The sequence below is a fragment of the Eubalaena glacialis genome, chromosome 14 (genome assembly GCF_028564815.1).
Source record: "Eubalaena glacialis isolate mEubGla1 chromosome 14, mEubGla1.1.hap2.+ XY, whole genome shotgun sequence".
Lineage (NCBI taxonomy): Eukaryota > Metazoa > Chordata > Mammalia > Artiodactyla > Balaenidae > Eubalaena > Eubalaena glacialis.
Window position 1 is genome coordinate 78929932 of NC_083729.1, and position 17149 is coordinate 78947080.

General features: G+C 36.5%; 1 protein-coding gene across 1 annotated transcript in view; it reads left to right on the forward strand.

Moving 5' to 3' along the window:
- Window positions 1-17149, forward strand: part of KCMF1 (potassium channel modulatory factor 1) — a 73990-nt gene that overhangs the window by 38215 nt on the left and 18626 nt on the right. The window contains exons 2-3 of the mRNA XM_061210649.1: window positions 6286-6453; window positions 10261-10400. Of these exons, the coding sequence (XP_061066632.1) occupies window positions 6286-6453; window positions 10261-10400 (308 nt within the window). The remainder of the gene's footprint in view (window positions 1-6285; window positions 6454-10260; window positions 10401-17149) is intronic.

Here is a 17149-nt window from a genome sequence, read left to right on the forward strand (position 1 = left end):
CATAGCTTTTATGTATTTATTTTACAGAACTGCTAAATATAAAGGTAAGTGTTGAGGGTATGAATGTGTTCAGATATACCTATTATAGATAAGGGTTGTCAGATATACACCATTCTTTTTGTGTAAGTTTCACACATGGGCATGTCAAAATTGAGGCTAAGCTGTATTTCCTAACATTTTTGTTTGTCTTGTTAGGTGAACTTGATCAGATGGGGAATCACAAATATCCCACCATAACTTTAAGATGTAGCTTGTGTAGATGTAGATGTGGTACATATATACAATGGAATATTACTCAGCCATAAAGAAAGAATCAAATAATGCCATTTGCAGCAACATGGATAAACCTAGAGATAATCATACTAAGCAGAGTACGTCAGAAAGAGAAAGACAAATACCGTATATCACTTATATGTGGAATCTAAAATACGACACAAATGAACTTATCTACGAAACAGAAACAGACTCACAGGTACAGAGAACAGACTTGTGGTTGCCAAGGGGGTGGGAGGGGGAGGGATGGATCAGGAGTTTGGGGTTAGCAGATGCAAACTGTTATATATAGGATGGGTAAACAACAAGGTCCTACTTGTATAGCAACAAAGTCCTACAGTATAGCACTATGTTCAATATCCTGTGATAAACCATAATGGAAAAGAATATGAAAAAGACTATATACATGTATAACAATCACTTTTCTGTACAGCAGAAATTAACACAACCTTGTAAATCAACTATACTTCAATAAAATTAAAAAAAAAAAAGAAGGATGTAGCTTGTGCTAGTTGCCATGTTACAAAGTAGTGATTGTCCGAATTTGTTTATGACAATATGGCTAAAGCTAGATTATTCAAGGATGAGTTGCGTGTTTTATTATTTGGTTAACTCAGTTTTTGCAGGGTGTATATAGTAGAGAGTAACTGAAACCTAACATTTTTTAAATCCAGGAGATCTCAGTGCTAACACGTAGTGGTTCTCCAGCCTTGCCTCTTCAAGGTGATATTTTATTTGACAATATTTGAATTCTTGTTTCTATTATAAATGATACTTTTCTATAGGAACTTTTTTTTTAACATCTTTATTGGAGTATAATTGCTTTACAATGTTGTATTTCTGCTGTATAACAAAGTGAATCAGCTATATGTATACATATATCCCCACACCCCCTCCCTCTTGCATAGGAACTTTAGTTCTTAGCATCTTAAATATATCTTATCGTTATCTCACCAGAAGCAACTTCATTCTTCCTATCAAGGAATTGATCGTTTTACGTAAGCCACGTATATGTTCTGTTTCAGATTTTCCTGAGTCTCCTGGTACCAGGTAGAACACTGTTATTAACCAAGCGACTGTGCATTGAAGAGCTGGCTTGTTTTCCCTGATAGGAAAGCACCTGTAGTAGACACAAAGGGAGCAAATTTTGTTAGTCTGTGTTATAGAGTGAATTCTGACAGGTATACTTGGAAGAGGGTCTGTTTTGAGTGAGAAATCTGAGGTTCTTTTCAAAGCTAAATGAGATTTAGTAATTTCAAGTTGGGGCAGAGGGAGGCTGGTTGCTGTTGAGAAACTGTGGCAAAGCCTATTCATGCTTCTGTGCTTTTATTCAGAGACTTCGAGCTACTGTCGAGAGGTGGTATGGAATCTTCTCTAAAGTGAGATATTGACTAAAGCTTATGATGACAGATTAGAAGTATTAAATTGGCAGAGCTGTTACAATGAGAAGGAGTAGCAGGTTGTATGGAAAATTATATGTGATAAAATATTTTTACTTCCCTGACTTCTTATTCATAGTACACTCATCACCAAAACAAATCTTCTCTAGCATACTTGCTGCTATAGATTATTATAAAGTTACTCTTACTTATGTTGTAAGAAACCCTGCTGAGAACTTACCTAATATAATGTTTAATGGTCAGACTGAAACATATATTTGTGTTTGAAATAATGACCTTGAATCACAAAAGTTGTTAAATGTCTTTTTTTGGGGGGGGAGGGGCACACGACTTGCGGGATCTTAGTTCCCCAACCAGGGATTGAACCCGCGCCAGCAGTGAAAGCACCGAGTCCTAACCACTGGACTGCCAGGGAATTCCCCAAAAACATACATTTTAGAAATGATTCCATCAAAAATAGTTAATAATTTTTTAAAAGAACCCCAGTTTCTTAAAGGGCTCACAGTTACTGAACTCCAGCTGGATTGTAGGTGAAGCCTGACACCACTTGACATCCTCACCCCTTAGGAGAGCATTTAGATTTAGATAGCTTCGAATTTTATCAGCCGAGTAGAACAGGCAAGGGACAGGCGTCATCAGCATGTCCCTGCTGAAACTGATGCAGTGTTTGGCGGTATCACCACCCCCAGCCGCCTTAAGCTTTGCTCATTTATACTTGTCGGTGGGCATCCCCACCACAGAAAGAAAAGTGGGGCCCGCAGAGTAATGGTGGATGGGACATGCCAAAAAGTTAATGTTCAAAACTGAGCTTGCCTTTCAGGCACCTCTTTAGCTCAGTTCACACTACATTTTGTTTGACAAAGTTATTGTACCCTATTACATTAAACTTTCGTTTGTGAATCTGAATAGATACTTAGCCCTTTTCAATACCTTCAGTGTTGTGCTTAAAGCATTGTCATGCTTGGAAGCTATTTTGAATAGGCAAATTTTGAAGTATTCCATCTTTTTGCCCACCATCTTTTCAGTGAAGCTTTCTTTGTCCTCACTGTTTATCCTTTTTTGCTTTATTTTTCTCCATGGCACCTATCTTCTAACTTGCTTTATAACTTAGTTTGGTTATATGCCTGTCTTCACCCACTATTTTAGGCTATCATTCATTCATTTTTAATTCATTCTGTAATGGATGGTTGATGGCCCTTTGGGTTGTTAACAGCCTTTTTTTTTCTTTCCAGTTGCAAAAACTGCTGTGAACATTCTTTTACATTCTTCTGGTGCTCCTAGGCAAAAGTTTCCCCAGGGAATAGATTTAAGAGTGAAATTGCAGTGACAGTAATTGTACATGTTTAACTTGACTAGAATATGAACAAAATTTGCGAAGTACTTGTGCAGATATATGTTCCCACTAGCAGCGTAGAAGAGTTTCTGTTGCTCCTTGTCTTCTCTAGCGCTTGATATCAACAGACTTCTAAGTTTTTGCCAGATTGGTAGATGTAAAATGATAGCTCATGATGGTTTTATTTGCACTTTTTTGATGACTAATGAGATGAGAGTCTTTTCATATATTTATTGGTCATTTGTGTTTGTTGTTCTTTGTAGTGCCCATTGAGGTCTTTGCCCATTTTTCTGTTGGATGTTGGTCATTTTCTTACTGATATGTGAGAGTTCCTTAATGTATTCTGTATACCTTACTTTTGTCTGTCATGTATGTTGTATTTATCACCAGTTTCTGGGCCTTGTCTCTTCTATCACTCCAGGGTATTAAAAAGTGAAGGAAAAGTCTTAATTTTAATGTGGTTGAATATATCTTTTTATGGTTTGGGCCGTGTGTGTGTGTGTGTGTTTAAGAAATTGTTTCCTACTCTGAGCTCATACAAATATTCCCTACATTGTCTTCAGAGATTTTTTCACTTTCCTTTCACATTTGTCTTTAAACCATTTGGAATTGGTTCTTGTGTGTAGGATCTGTGGAAGAGATCCAATTTTATTTTCCCCGTATATGGGTGATCACCTGTCCTAGTACCATTTATTGTCTACTCCCTCCTTTCCCCACTGATCTCTAGTGACCTTACTGTCATGAAACAGATTTCAACATGTGTGCATCTGTTTGGGGGCTTTCTATTCTGTTCCTTTGGTCAGTTTGTCTGTCTCTATGCCAATGCCATTCTATCTTAATCACTGTAGCTTTGAAATAGCTCTTGCTGTGTTAAGCAAATCCCTCCATCTTGTTATTCTTCAGGAATATCTTGGCTATTCTTGACCTTTGCAAATTGTGTAAAAATTTGAGTCAGCTTATCATGTTCCACAAAAAATTCTTTTGTGATTTTTTATTAGAATTGTATTGAATCCACAGATCAATTTGGGGAGAATGATATTATGTTGAACCTTCTAGTCAGTGAACCTGGTATTTTTATTTTTTAAAGCTCTTTGTCTTTGAACACATTTTTACTAATTTACTTCATAAAGGGCTGCATATCTTTGGTTGGCTTTTTTTTTAATTTATTTATTTTTATTATTTTTGGTTGCGTTGGGTCTTAGTTGAGGCATGCGGGATCTTCGTTGCAGCGTGCGGGCTTCTCTCCAGTTGCGGCACGCAGGCTTAGTTTCCCCATGGCATGTGAGATCTTAGTTCCCTGACCAGGGATTGAACCTGCATCTCCTGCATTGGTAGGTGGATTCTTAACCACTGGGCCACCAGGGAAGTCCCCTTTGGTTAGCTTTATTCATAGGCACTTTTCAGAAATGCTACTACATAATGACATATGTGTCATTTGTGGTAAAATATGCACAACATATCATTTTAACCCTTTTTGCATATACAATTCAGTGGCATTAGTACATTCACATTGTTGTGCAACTATCACCACTGTCCATCTCCAGAATTTTTTTATCATCCCAAACTGAAACCCATTAAACAATACTCCCCATTCCCCCTTCCACCCAGCCTCTGGTAACCACTGTTCTACTTTGGTTTGTTTTTTTTTGGGGGGGTGGGGGGGGTTGTTTTTTTTTTTTTCCCTGTGAATTTGACTAATCTGAGTACCTCATATAAGTGGAATCATAAATGGCATTTTAAAAATATATCAGTATTTGCCTTTTTTGAGTGAAGAAATCAGTGTTTTATTAAATTGTTTTTTGTATTTAGCCACCTTGCTTAAAATATTAATTCCAATAATTTAGCTGGGGTTTTCTACATAAACAAGGATATCACGTGTGAATAAAAGGCTTTCCTACTATTAAACCTGCCCATTGAGTTTTAAATTTTAATTAATTTTTGTATACCTAGATAGTTCATTTTCAAATCTGTTGGTTGCCTCTTCAAGCTCTTCTTTATTTCTTTTAAACTGTTAAGTGTTATTTTTTTTTTTTTTTAAACATCTTTATTGAAGTATAATTGCTTTACAATGGTGTGCTAGCTTCTGCTTTACAACAAAGTGAATCAGTTACACATATACATATGTTGCCATATCTCTTCCCTCTTGCATCTCCCTCCCTCCCACCCTCCCTATCCCACCCCTCTAGGTGGTCACAAAGCACCGAGCTGATCTCCCTGTGCTATGCGGCTGCTTCCCACTAGTTATCTATTTTACATTTGGTAGTGTATATATGTCCATGACACTCTCTCACCCTGTCACATCTCACCCCTCCCCCTCCCCATATCCTCAAGTCCATTCTCTAGTAGGTCTGTGTCTTTATTCCCATCTTGCCACTAGGTTCTTCATGACCTCTTTTTTTTTTTTTTTCCCTTAGATTCCATATATATGTGTTAGCATACTGTATTTGTTTTTCTCTTTCTGACTTTAAACTGTTAAGTGTTATTTGATATTCGATTCTGTTATAAACTGTTTGCCATTCTGATGCTGCTGTTTCTGCTACTTTCTGATGGTGTTTTGTTTTTTGTTGGTATTTTGTGTATGAACTGTCATTCCTTCAAATTTTATTTCTGCCAGATGCCTGGTGGCAGTACTAATTTAGGACCACTTTAAATTAAATTCTTGACCTGAGAACCATTTGGAAGTCTGAATTTGGGCTCTCCACTTATAAGAAGCCTGGAGTGGTTTGTAGTTATAACTTTTCAGGGTTTTGTTGTTGTTGTTGTTTTGTGCCTGGGGAGAGGGGGATTTCACGGGCAAGTGTTGTAATCCCCTAGGGAGGGTTTCTAGCTCACCCATATACTGAGGGTATATTAGGGTCTCAGCTTTATGAGGAATTGCCTGTTCAGACACCCCGCCATGGCAGACCTTGGTCTTTGCTTCCTGTGTCTGTCCTGCAATGCTGTGAAAATTTAAGCTCAGATTTTTCCAAATAGATGCCCACTTCTTGAGTGATTTCATTTAACCATTCCTCTTTCACTTGGGTTTTACCCTCTTGCTAGTTCATCAAGGCATAAGTTTTTCTGCATTTTTTGAAACATTTTAAGTTATTTCCATTAGGAATGTAAATCAGGGGAACAAATCCACCATGTAGTTGGAAATTCCTATATCATTTTACTGTGTTGTTTTTAGTCATTTTGGAAAGGAAATCTGGGGTTAAATGTGCATCTTTTTATTTATAAAAATGAAATGGACAGTGGCCTTTTACGGCTGCTAATTAATGATATTTCTTTTTTTTATAGGTGTCAGCTGTGATGCATGTTTAAAAGGAAATTTTCGAGGTCGCAGATATAAGTGTTTAATTTGCTACGATTACGATCTTTGTGCATCTTGTTATGAAAGTGGTGCAACAACAACAAGGCATACAACTGACCACCCAATGCAGTGCATATTAACAAGGGTAGATTTTGGTACGTATTTAATTAAAATTTTAATGAATTATCATTTAGAACTTTGTGTGTATGTGTATGAAGAAGTAAAGGCAAAATGTTCTAAAACTGTCCCCAGTAGCATACGTGAGGCTCCAAATTCATTAAAAATAACATGAGTCTTACTTTTATATTCTAAGTAATTTTTTCTCTTATAGTTTATTTATGAAAGCCATTCAGAAATAAATACAACCAGCAAGGTATGAAACGGAAGAGTGCCTCAATAAAGAAGGAATAGAGTTTAAACTGACCGTTCTTGCTAACAGTACACAAGTCTTCTTGCTCTAGTTATCAGGAAGCAGATTATTTCTACAGTTGATTAGAAGGCACTGTCAATTCATAAGAAAAGCTTTAAATGTTTCATGCTGTAATTTCTTACTAGTCAACACATGTTATTATCTGTCTGATTATAGCCATCCTAGTGGGTGTGAAGTGGTGGTATCTCACGTGGTTTTGATTTGCATTTCTCTGATGGCCAGTGATGTTGACCATCTTTTCTAGTGCTGATTAGCCATTTGTGGATCTGCTTTGGAGAAATGTCTATTCAGATCCTTTGCCCATTTTTTAATTGGGTAATGTGTCCTTTATTATTGACTTTTAATAGTCCTTTGTGTATTCTATACACAAGTTCCTTACAGATAAATGACTTGCAGAAATTTTCTCCTATTCTGTGGGTTGTCTTTTCACTTTCTTGATGGTATGTTTTGAAGCACATAAGTTTTAATTTTGATGGTGTCTAGTTTATCTGTTTCTTTCCTTTGTTGTGCTTTTAGTGTCATATCTAGGAAACCATTGCCTAATCCAAGATCATAAAGACTTAAAACTATGTTTTCGTCAAAGGGTTTTATAATTTTAGTATTTACATTTAGATCTTTGATCCATTTTGAGTTAATTTTTGTGTGTGGAATGAGGTAGAGTTCCAACTTTATTCTTTGGCATGTGAATATCCAGTTGTCCCAGCGTCATTTGTTGAAAAGACTATTTTCTACCCAATGAATTGTCTTGGCATTACTGTTGCAACTCAGTTGACCAGAGGGAAAGGGGAAATTGGGGTGTTTTGGTCAAAGGGTACAAAGTTTTGTTATGCAATATGAATAAGTTCCAGAGATCGCATGGTGACCATAGTTAACGATATTGTATTGTATACTGGAAATTTTCAAAGAGGATAGATCTTAAATTAAATCTTCTCAGCACACACACACATACACACACACACAAAATGGTAACTATGTAGAGGTAATAGAGATGTTAATTAGCTTGATTGTGGTGATCTTTTCACAGTGTATACATATATGAAAACATTTATGCCATAAATATATACAATTTTTATATGTCAAAGATATATCAGTAAAGCTGTTAAAAAAGAAAAATCAATTGACCATAAATGTCAGTTTTAATTTCTGGACTCTCAATCTGTTCCGTTGATTTATATGCCTATATACCAGTACCACAGTGTCTCAATTATGTAGTAAGCTTTGAAATCAGAAAGTGTGCATCTTCCAGCTTTGTTCTCTTTGAAAGTTGTTTTGGGTATTCTAGATCCCTTGAATTTCATGTGAATTTTAGGATCAACTTGTCAAATTTCTGCAAAGGAGCCAACTGGGATTTTGATAGGAATTATTTTTTATCTGTAGATGAGTTTGGAGAGCAATGTTATTAAGTCTGCCAACCCATGAATGCGGGATGTCTTTCTGTTTATTTAGGCTACCTTTCTGTTTATTTAAGTCATCTTTCATTTCTTTCAGCAAAATTTTGTAGCTATCAGAGGATAAGTTTCACACTTCTTTCATTAAATGTATTCCTAAATGTTTTATTCTTTTTGCTCTTGTAAATGGAATTTTTTTTAATTTTTATTTTGGATTGTCCATTGCAAATTACAGAAAAACAATAGGTTTTTATATATAGATCTTGTATCCTGTAATGCTGCTGAACTTGCTTATGAGTTCTGATAGTTTTTTAGTGGATTCGTTAGGATTTTCTATATACAGCAGGGGTCCCCACAGCTACTGGAACCGGGCCTCACAGCAGGAGGTGAGCGGCGGGCGAGCAAGCGAAGCTTCATCTGTATTTACAGCCGCTCCCCATCGCTCACATTACTGCCTGTCAGATCAGCGGCGGCATTAGGTTCTCATAGGAGTGGGAACCCTACTGTGAACTGTGCATGCGAGGGATCTAGGTGGCGCTCTCCTTATGAGAATCTAATGCCTGGTGATCTGAGGTGGAGCTTAGGCGGTGATGCTAGCACTGGGGAGTGACTGCAAATACCAATTATCATTAGCAGAGAGGCTTGACTGCACAGAGACCATAATAAATCAATTGCTTGCAGACTCATCAAAACCCTATCAGTGAGTGGCAAGTGAAACAAGCTCAGGGCTCCCACTGATTCTGCATTATGATGAGTTGTATAATTATTTCATTATATATTACAATGTAATAATAATAGAAATAAAGTGCATAATAAATGTAATGTGCTTGAATCATCCCAAAGCCATCCCCCCCCCCCGCCCCCATCCATGGAAACCAGTCCCTGGTGCCAAAAAGGTTGGGGATTGCTGATATACAGGGTCATGTCATCTGCTAATAGAGAGAGTTTTACTTCTTCCTTTCCATCTCGATGCCTTTCGTTTCATTTTTTTGCCTAATTACTCTGGTTAGATCCTCCAGTAAAATATTGAATAGAAATGGCAAGAGTGGACATTCTTGTCTTGTTCCTGGTCTTAGTGGGGAGGCATCCAGTCTTCCACCAGTAAGTATGATGTTAGCTCTGGGTTTTTTGTAGATGCCCTTTATCAGGTAAGAAAGTTCTCTTCTTTTTTTTTTTATGTTTATCTCCACCTACCCCAAATTCACTTGGCAAGTCTTATGCATATAATATATGGTCAATATATATGTAATGGGTAAATATTTTTAAGATAGTCTTAATTTCCCTAAAAATGAATGTGCACGAATCTATCATGTAGTAAACACTTTCTTTCATTTTCTCTTCTCACAAAAACGATCATATCTTCTTAAAGTAGGTATTTGTTTCATGTTAAATAATGAGATCTTTGTAATGAGGTGACGTAACATACTAAGTGTACTTTAGATTGCATTTCCTTTTGTGCTACTAATGGAGAAAAATAGACTTATTCCTTGACATGTGTTAATCAGGCAAACAAATTATTCCCACGGACTCTCACTAATTGGTCAGTTCTTCAGTAACCAAGTTGGGCAGAGTACATTGTGGTAGTTCCCCATTCAAGTTAGCGTTTATAAGAACTGAATGCTTAGGGTCCTTCCTGCTATATGAATGGTATGTTCTGTAGATAAATAGCTGCATCTAGGAGTTGGCATATTGATCATTGTCATCTGTTCTTTCCCTCTGAGCACTTGTATTCTCGTATATGATATATCCTGCTGATTCTTTGTATTGACTTTGGTGTTGCCACAGTATATACAGAGATAAAGAAAAAAATAAATTACAATAAAATTAGAACCAGATGTGAAATTAGAGATGTTTCAAAATTAAATGAAGGGATATAAAGCTGTTTGCTTGCTTTTCTCTTAAGGCTGTAGTAGCAAGTAGAGAAGGAATTTGGGAAGAGTGACATAGAGTCCTTGGGAGAATAAGGATGTTACAGAGGTAAACAGAGAGGTACCTAAGCACTCCTTGACAAAGTGAGGCTGTTGGTGGAGAATTTAGGCACCCTTTTTTTTTTTTACATTATCGTACCACATGATTACATTTTTATATATTTTTAAAAAACGAATAATAATTATTTCTCAATGCAGTTCCACTCTGTTTTTCAGATCTGTACTATGGTGGGGAAGCTTTCTCTGTAGAGCAGCCACAGTCTTTTACTTGTCCCTATTGTGGAAAAATGGGCTATACGGAGACATCTCTTCAAGAACATGTTACTTCTGAACATGCAGAAACATCAACAGAAGTGGTAAGTGAAGCAGCCTGTGTCTAAATGATATGGTAAAGTATATTATTTCTAACATAAATAAAGCCATGTCACTATCATCTACCTCCTGCTAAGTGTACTGATACTGTTTGTGTGATAACTGTTAAATTACCTTTAAACAGCAAATTTTACACATCCTAGGAGAGAGGCTGCACGTGTACGAGATGATGCCCCCTATTTGTCCACAGTAGCCTTTCTTGCCGTGTTGCTTAAAGCACAACGTGGAATCTTATACAAATTCAGGAGCCTTCAGTAAACACATGGTGAAAAGGTTTAAAGCACCCCGACCTGCAACACATCTCTTTTCATAGTATTCTAGCTGCCTGATTGATTTCTCTTTTATAAGGAAACCTTCACAAGGAAATTTTAAAATCTCTGGTCATATACTAAGTAGAAATCCATTGTCACATCTCATTGTAACATATCACTGACCTTCCTGGGTTTTCATCAGATCATATCTCTTGCTTCATAGGTCAGAGCTTTGAGGTCCCTAGAAGTTCCTCCTCCTCTGATCTTTGCCAGTGGCCAGGGACCCAGAATAATACACAAAGAAAATCTTGGCTTGAAAGCTTTTTGGATATTTTACTTGACACCTGATTCAGCATATATCCAACTTCAAGAAATGATGAGTGCACCCCAAAGAGTCCCCTTCCCCCCATTTACCATTGGTAACAGTAGATAAAGTGAGCCATGAGAGCTGGAACTGTGGGTGTAGAACTCGGAGAGTTTGGGCACAAGCATTTGCACATTGCTTCAACTCATAAGCCCCTGAATGTACTCAAAACAAATTAACTGAAACTCAGGAGAAGTAAAGTAATAGTGTATCCAAAGACGCGCAGCTAGGAAGGGGCAGAGTCAGGTGTTTGAACTCAGCCAGAGTCCCTCTGGGTTGTAGAGTCCCTACTTAACCACTGTCCTATTCTGTCTCCACTACAGCCCTGCTGTTACAGCTGTAAGAGTACAGGTTCACTGTTATCTCCACTTACACTGCTAGTTGATGTTAAAGTTGTTATAAGATTTATAGTTCAAACAGTTGGTAAATTTACATTATGTAGTTCTCAAATCAAATTTTACCGTCTAACAACTCAAAAATGCTCTCATCTTGCACCTTGGGGAACCTCAGAACACTATTGTCACATTTTACTTGTGTTCTTAATTTGTTCTTTTTATTCTACAAAGGTGATTTTGCTTCCTTTTGGAACAGTCCCAGATAACAGTGTGAAGAATGCTGACTTGATTGCATCTCTGTCCTGGTTGTTGTGGGAAAGTTGGAATAATCTCTCTTTGATTTAAATTCTGTTAAGTTTGAGAATTTATTTACCTAGATATAATAAGGAGGGGTTTCCCTGTTGTAAACGTGGCATTCTTAAAATCATTATTATATTAGCCAGCAGGCCCTAGTGTAGTAGTTCCATCACCCCATTGGGACAGGACAATGTGTCGGTTTTCCACATCTAAAATTGGGGAATCCAGTGGAAATTCAAGTCCTCTCCATGAATGAAAAGCTAATTATTCATTTTTAAAAATGAGAGTCAACTACCAGCAGCCTTGCCTTTATTTTTTTCCAGAAAGTAAATACAATTTATTTATACTCCTTTGTACCTGATACACAGTTTGAAAATTAAATACCATCTACAAATAGTTTTATGGTCTGTCTCTCATAAGTTGTGTTCAGTTATATGCCTTCGTTTAGTTCCCCAACTTTTGGAACATAGCTCAAGGCAGTGGCCATACCATTTTTTCATATTAGTATTTGTGGAATATTTTAAGGATTTCTCCCTCCTCATGGGCTCTTAGTCTGCATGAGCACTGCATCTACCTCGCTTCCCACTCATAGCACACCCAGACATTTCAAAGTGAAAAATAGCAAGCAGGCAAGAATCTTTGATACTGAGGTGCTTGATTCTTAATCATGTAGGTCGTGTCCTAGATCCGGGGCTGACATCAGCAGGTGTACCACGTGTGGAATACTGACCAGTGTCCATGCTCAATGATTGCTGCCTATGCCTTGCCAGGTGTTAAGTATTTTGAATGCCTCTAGGTATATATGTGAAACACATTATCAGCTCTGATGTGTTACAGTTATACGTAAATGTCCATGTGATATTATTATGTGTCCCCTCTCAACACCCTCCCCCCTCTGTTTTGCCAAGTCATGGTAATTAAAACATTTTTGAATTCTGGAGTTCAGGAGTGACTCACGTCATTTTGGAAGGTAGGGAATTAGATTCACATAATAACTGTATCTCTGTTTCTATTCCTGTTTATATTTTTCTTTCTAAATGCTCAATTTGCTATCCTTCTTTGCCCCTGCATTTCCTGCATATCTCCTCTGTACCACCAGCTTGTACCTTCCTCTAGGACTTAAGGATCTCACTCCTCTAACCAGCATCCCTTTGGAACATTTAGGAGCGAGAGGATATATCCCTGCAGATAGTACTGTCACCACTAGTAAGCATTTACCGATACCTGACATAGCTAGTAAGAAAGTGTACGGAAGGTTAATTTTTAAAATAACTTTGTAGTCTTTGTCTATATTTTTGTCTCCTTTTTCAACTTGGGACTCTAAGGCCCCAACCTAAGATTTGCCTCCTTTCTTAAGATTAATTTAAGATTGCTCCAGAGGCTTTTGATTTTGAGGATATGGAGGATCCTTCAAAACTAGATATTATTAAAAACAACATCTGACATAGTGAAGATGATTAAAAACTTTACAAGCAGGTTGGGTATAGTCTCAGGGATCTTTTTATAAACACCAAATCTGATAAGCAGTGTGATTTTGAAGTTAAGCGCAAGTTCTTAAAAACCCTCATAGTTACGAAATCTGGTAGATTGGGACAACTAACTAGTTTTTGGTTGCAGGAAGAATTAAGAGGGGAAGTAGCACAGTATGTAATTATCAAAATCCATCAAGCTGGTAGTAGAAGTGAGCGCTAGAGGTCATATGGGATTGCAAACATGAAGGATTTGTTGAGGAAGTGGTAGGAATGTGGAAGAAACACGGTGGGAAAGCTTTGAACATAAAAGCATTAAGCATGACTCCTGAAATTTTTCTTAAATCTTACATTTGAGCTGACTTGCACTGCAGCTAATTAGAAAGCCTTCAGGGATTTTTGTTGTTGTTTTTAAATGAAATGTAACTTTACCTCTAATTAATGATAGGTAATTAATCTTTCAGTTCCTTGTTTAATAAATCTCTTACAATTTATATTAAGAACATTATGCTTTAAAAAGTAAAAGCACTTTTGTTCACCAACATTTTCTTCTCACTTCTAGAAATCTGTGTTGCAGTATATTATTCCGTTCATAATTGCATCAGTTCTCTAGCATTCCCTGCTGGAAGCTTTTTGCTTTCTATTTTTCATTTGGTTTACTCTTTGGTTTCTTTACTCTCCAAAAGTGGGAGGTTAGGGCAATCTCCAGCTTTTAGGTTTTCATACATGTAAGTGATACAGTCCCTCCCTTTTTTTTTTTTTTTAATTGTGTTAGTTTGTTAATTTTTATTTTCCTAGGGATACATCCGTATAAATTTCTGAACTTGGCACAAGGTTATTCATAATATCATCTTATTATATTGTCGATGTCTACACTATCTGACTCTTTCTCATTTCTTTTTTGTTTTTTTATTTTTTTTACCTTTTTTCTTTTTTTTAATTAATTTTTATTGGAGTATAGTTGCTTTACAGTGTTGTGTTAGTTTCTACTGTACAGCAAAGTGAATCAGCCATACATAAACATATATCCCCATCCCTCCCTTTTTAATGAAGACCTAGATGTGTTTGTAACAAATTGAGTTTAATTTTGAAATAGCATGGTTGTATTGTGTTCTATTTATACTGATTTGATAAGAAGTAAAAACCAAGAAGAAAGAATGATTTTAGAAATTTTTCACAATCTGACTTTATACGATTTTATTCTTATGAAGAAACATGGTGACATAAAAGGACTTCTAAATTTTTTCTTTAATGAGTCAGAATAATCTGTTTTAGCTGATTATTTAATATTTAGACAGTTGTTTGAGTGTCAATTAAAAGGAGCCATAGAACACAGAATAGAAATTATCATCATTGTGGCATTTTGTGTATAAACAGATGCATTTGATACCTAAATTAAACAAGCAGGAAAGTATAAGATCAAATATACTGCAAACCAAAATAATGTGACAGATATGGTTTATACATGAGGGCTATGAAAGGTTACATATTTTTAAATTGTGTATAGGACTTTTAAATTTTGACCATCAAAATAGTATCTGTATTTCATTGAAAGACCATTTTAATATGTAGATATATAGAGCTAACTTCCCAACACAGGTATTTCCTTATCAGGAACAATAATAGTGGAGTGAACCCCAATTTTTACAAATCTTCTAATCTAATCTTGTACATTTTCTTAAATATTATAATTACCTATTTACTCTTATAATCAGGTAATCAAGAAAAGTAAGCATTTAAAAGCCAAATACACATTTTTTTTAAAAAATAGGCTTGGATTGACTGTTACTACTTGCATTCTTCTTCTTCAAAGAATGCAGTTGGATGCTGTCTGCTTTTCTGTGAACTAACAATAGTATTTTATTTAATAATAGTGGAGGAATACATAAAACTACCATTGCTACAGGCAACCGTATAGCTACTACTCAGCTGCATTTAGCTAGAGAGATTATAGCAGACCAGGATTTGGTACTTTTACCATTTGTGCTTTTCATTACTTTTGACTCAGAACACTTTCTTTTTTATAAATCACTTTTTTACTATCTTTAGTATTTGGCTATCTTTGCACATTTTTAATAATAGTTATTTTGAGCATATTTACTTGTTTAAAATCAGATAGTAATACTTTTGATTTTAAGGGTGATACGGCCATTGGTTTCCCAGTAGATTTTTGAGTTGATAGCACAGAAGGAAATGATAGGAGACACGTTGGGGATTCCAGATTGTTTTAGGATAATTCAATTTATGTGTGTGTCATGATATTTTAAAAGATATTTCTATAAGAGATCAGTTCCTTAAGGTGATATGAAAACCAGGAGGGGAATCATTTAGAATATTATGAAAATGAGGCAATAAAAGCTTTTCCAAGAAGGTGTCGTGCCTGGTATTTCAGAGTATATTGTTATCCTGGGTAGGGTTTTCATTGCTCTGTACTTCCCTCTGTGTTGAAGTAAACTCCTGTAGGGAGAGGTGAGTAGGCAGTGTTCAGAGTGGGAAGAACACCCAATATGAAGGGGAGCGCTGGGTAAGAGAGCAGCAGGTGTGGAGACATTCATTTTGAGTTCTTTTTTCCTTTGGCCACTGGTTTGGTTTCTTCTTTGTCCTGTGAAATACTGGCTTGTCTAGTTCAGTGTCTGGACAGCCAATTTCAAGTCAGTGCATAGAAGTGGGGCCTCTTCTTGCAGGGCTTGCAGAAAGATTTGTAGGGAGGGGGGTATAAATTAAAGATGGGACCTCTCTGGCAACTACTGGAAAATTATAAGGTAGCTCAGAAGTCCTTTAAACACGTTTCAGCCTTGTCTCTTCTCCTGGTACCCCTTTTTTCCCCATCGTGCCCCTCAGGTTAAAAAAAGAAAAACCGGTTAAGAAAATTATTTGAAGATGCCAGTCTCGGTCTTCATAGCTGAGGTTATTTTTTCTAAGAAATCCTACCAAACTCAGCCTCACTTGACAAACTTGTAATGCTCTTGAGAAGAGGAGCTTACAAAGCTTCTGTCATTGCCAGACACTAAACTCATTATAAACAACATAAACCCACTAACTTACGTAGAGTCATTTCTGACTTTTCACTAAAACTGTTGCTGGCTTTGGGCTCTGCCTCCCTGTGCCTGTCCCCCTGCAGCTTGCAGGTGCTTACTGACACACTGTGGAACAAGAGGTGCCCATTTCCTTGTCTTTCTCTAGGTCTACAGGGGGAAATATATAGCTTACCCCAGGATAGGTGGAAACAGTAAAGCTCACATTGGGGTTTTTCTTCTAAGTACTCATGGATGTGAGTGCTCATATTCAGAGTGAACTGTGAACAGGATAAAGAAATGCGAGCGCCCTGACCCCTTTGGAGTTATTTTTCATTGTGGCTAAATTATGTTTTTTCAAGTGTTATGAATTCCCAGGACATCAGTATACACATGTAATTTAAATCTATGTCCAAGAAACATGTTTAAAACCAAAACTTTAATTATTTAGTACTTTTAAATCATACATAAAAATGTAAGGAAAACTGAAATTTTTGTATTTAACAAAAACTCCCTAACATTCTAAATGCTGCTCTTTGGAAGCAGGTGACAGTTCCAACCTAAGCATTAAAATGGGGAGAATGAAACTGAGGAGAAAAATAAATTCAATATGAAGTAGCTTATACTTAATTATAAGTTAATTTGAGTGTTCCACTGCAACAGCAGAAAATTAGATTATAATCGAGTTGAACATTGTGATCACTCGCATCTTGAAAGAACCTATATCTGTATTGACAAAACGGATGGCTAAGGTGCATGTAGCTACAACTTAGATGGTTCTAGAGAAGGCCCAAAATGAGTTTGTTGACCATGTAGCATAGATTTTCCACTAGTGCTTTTTGTATGTCCTCAAAGCAAAACTTCACTCTTGTCTTATTTTCATTATATCTGCAGATTTTACAAGATAAACTACTTTTAATTACGCAAGAGATCCAAAAATCTGGAGTTATCAGTTAGCCTTAGCAGTTGTTAATTCAGTAGAATGTCAACTCTCTTTTTAGTG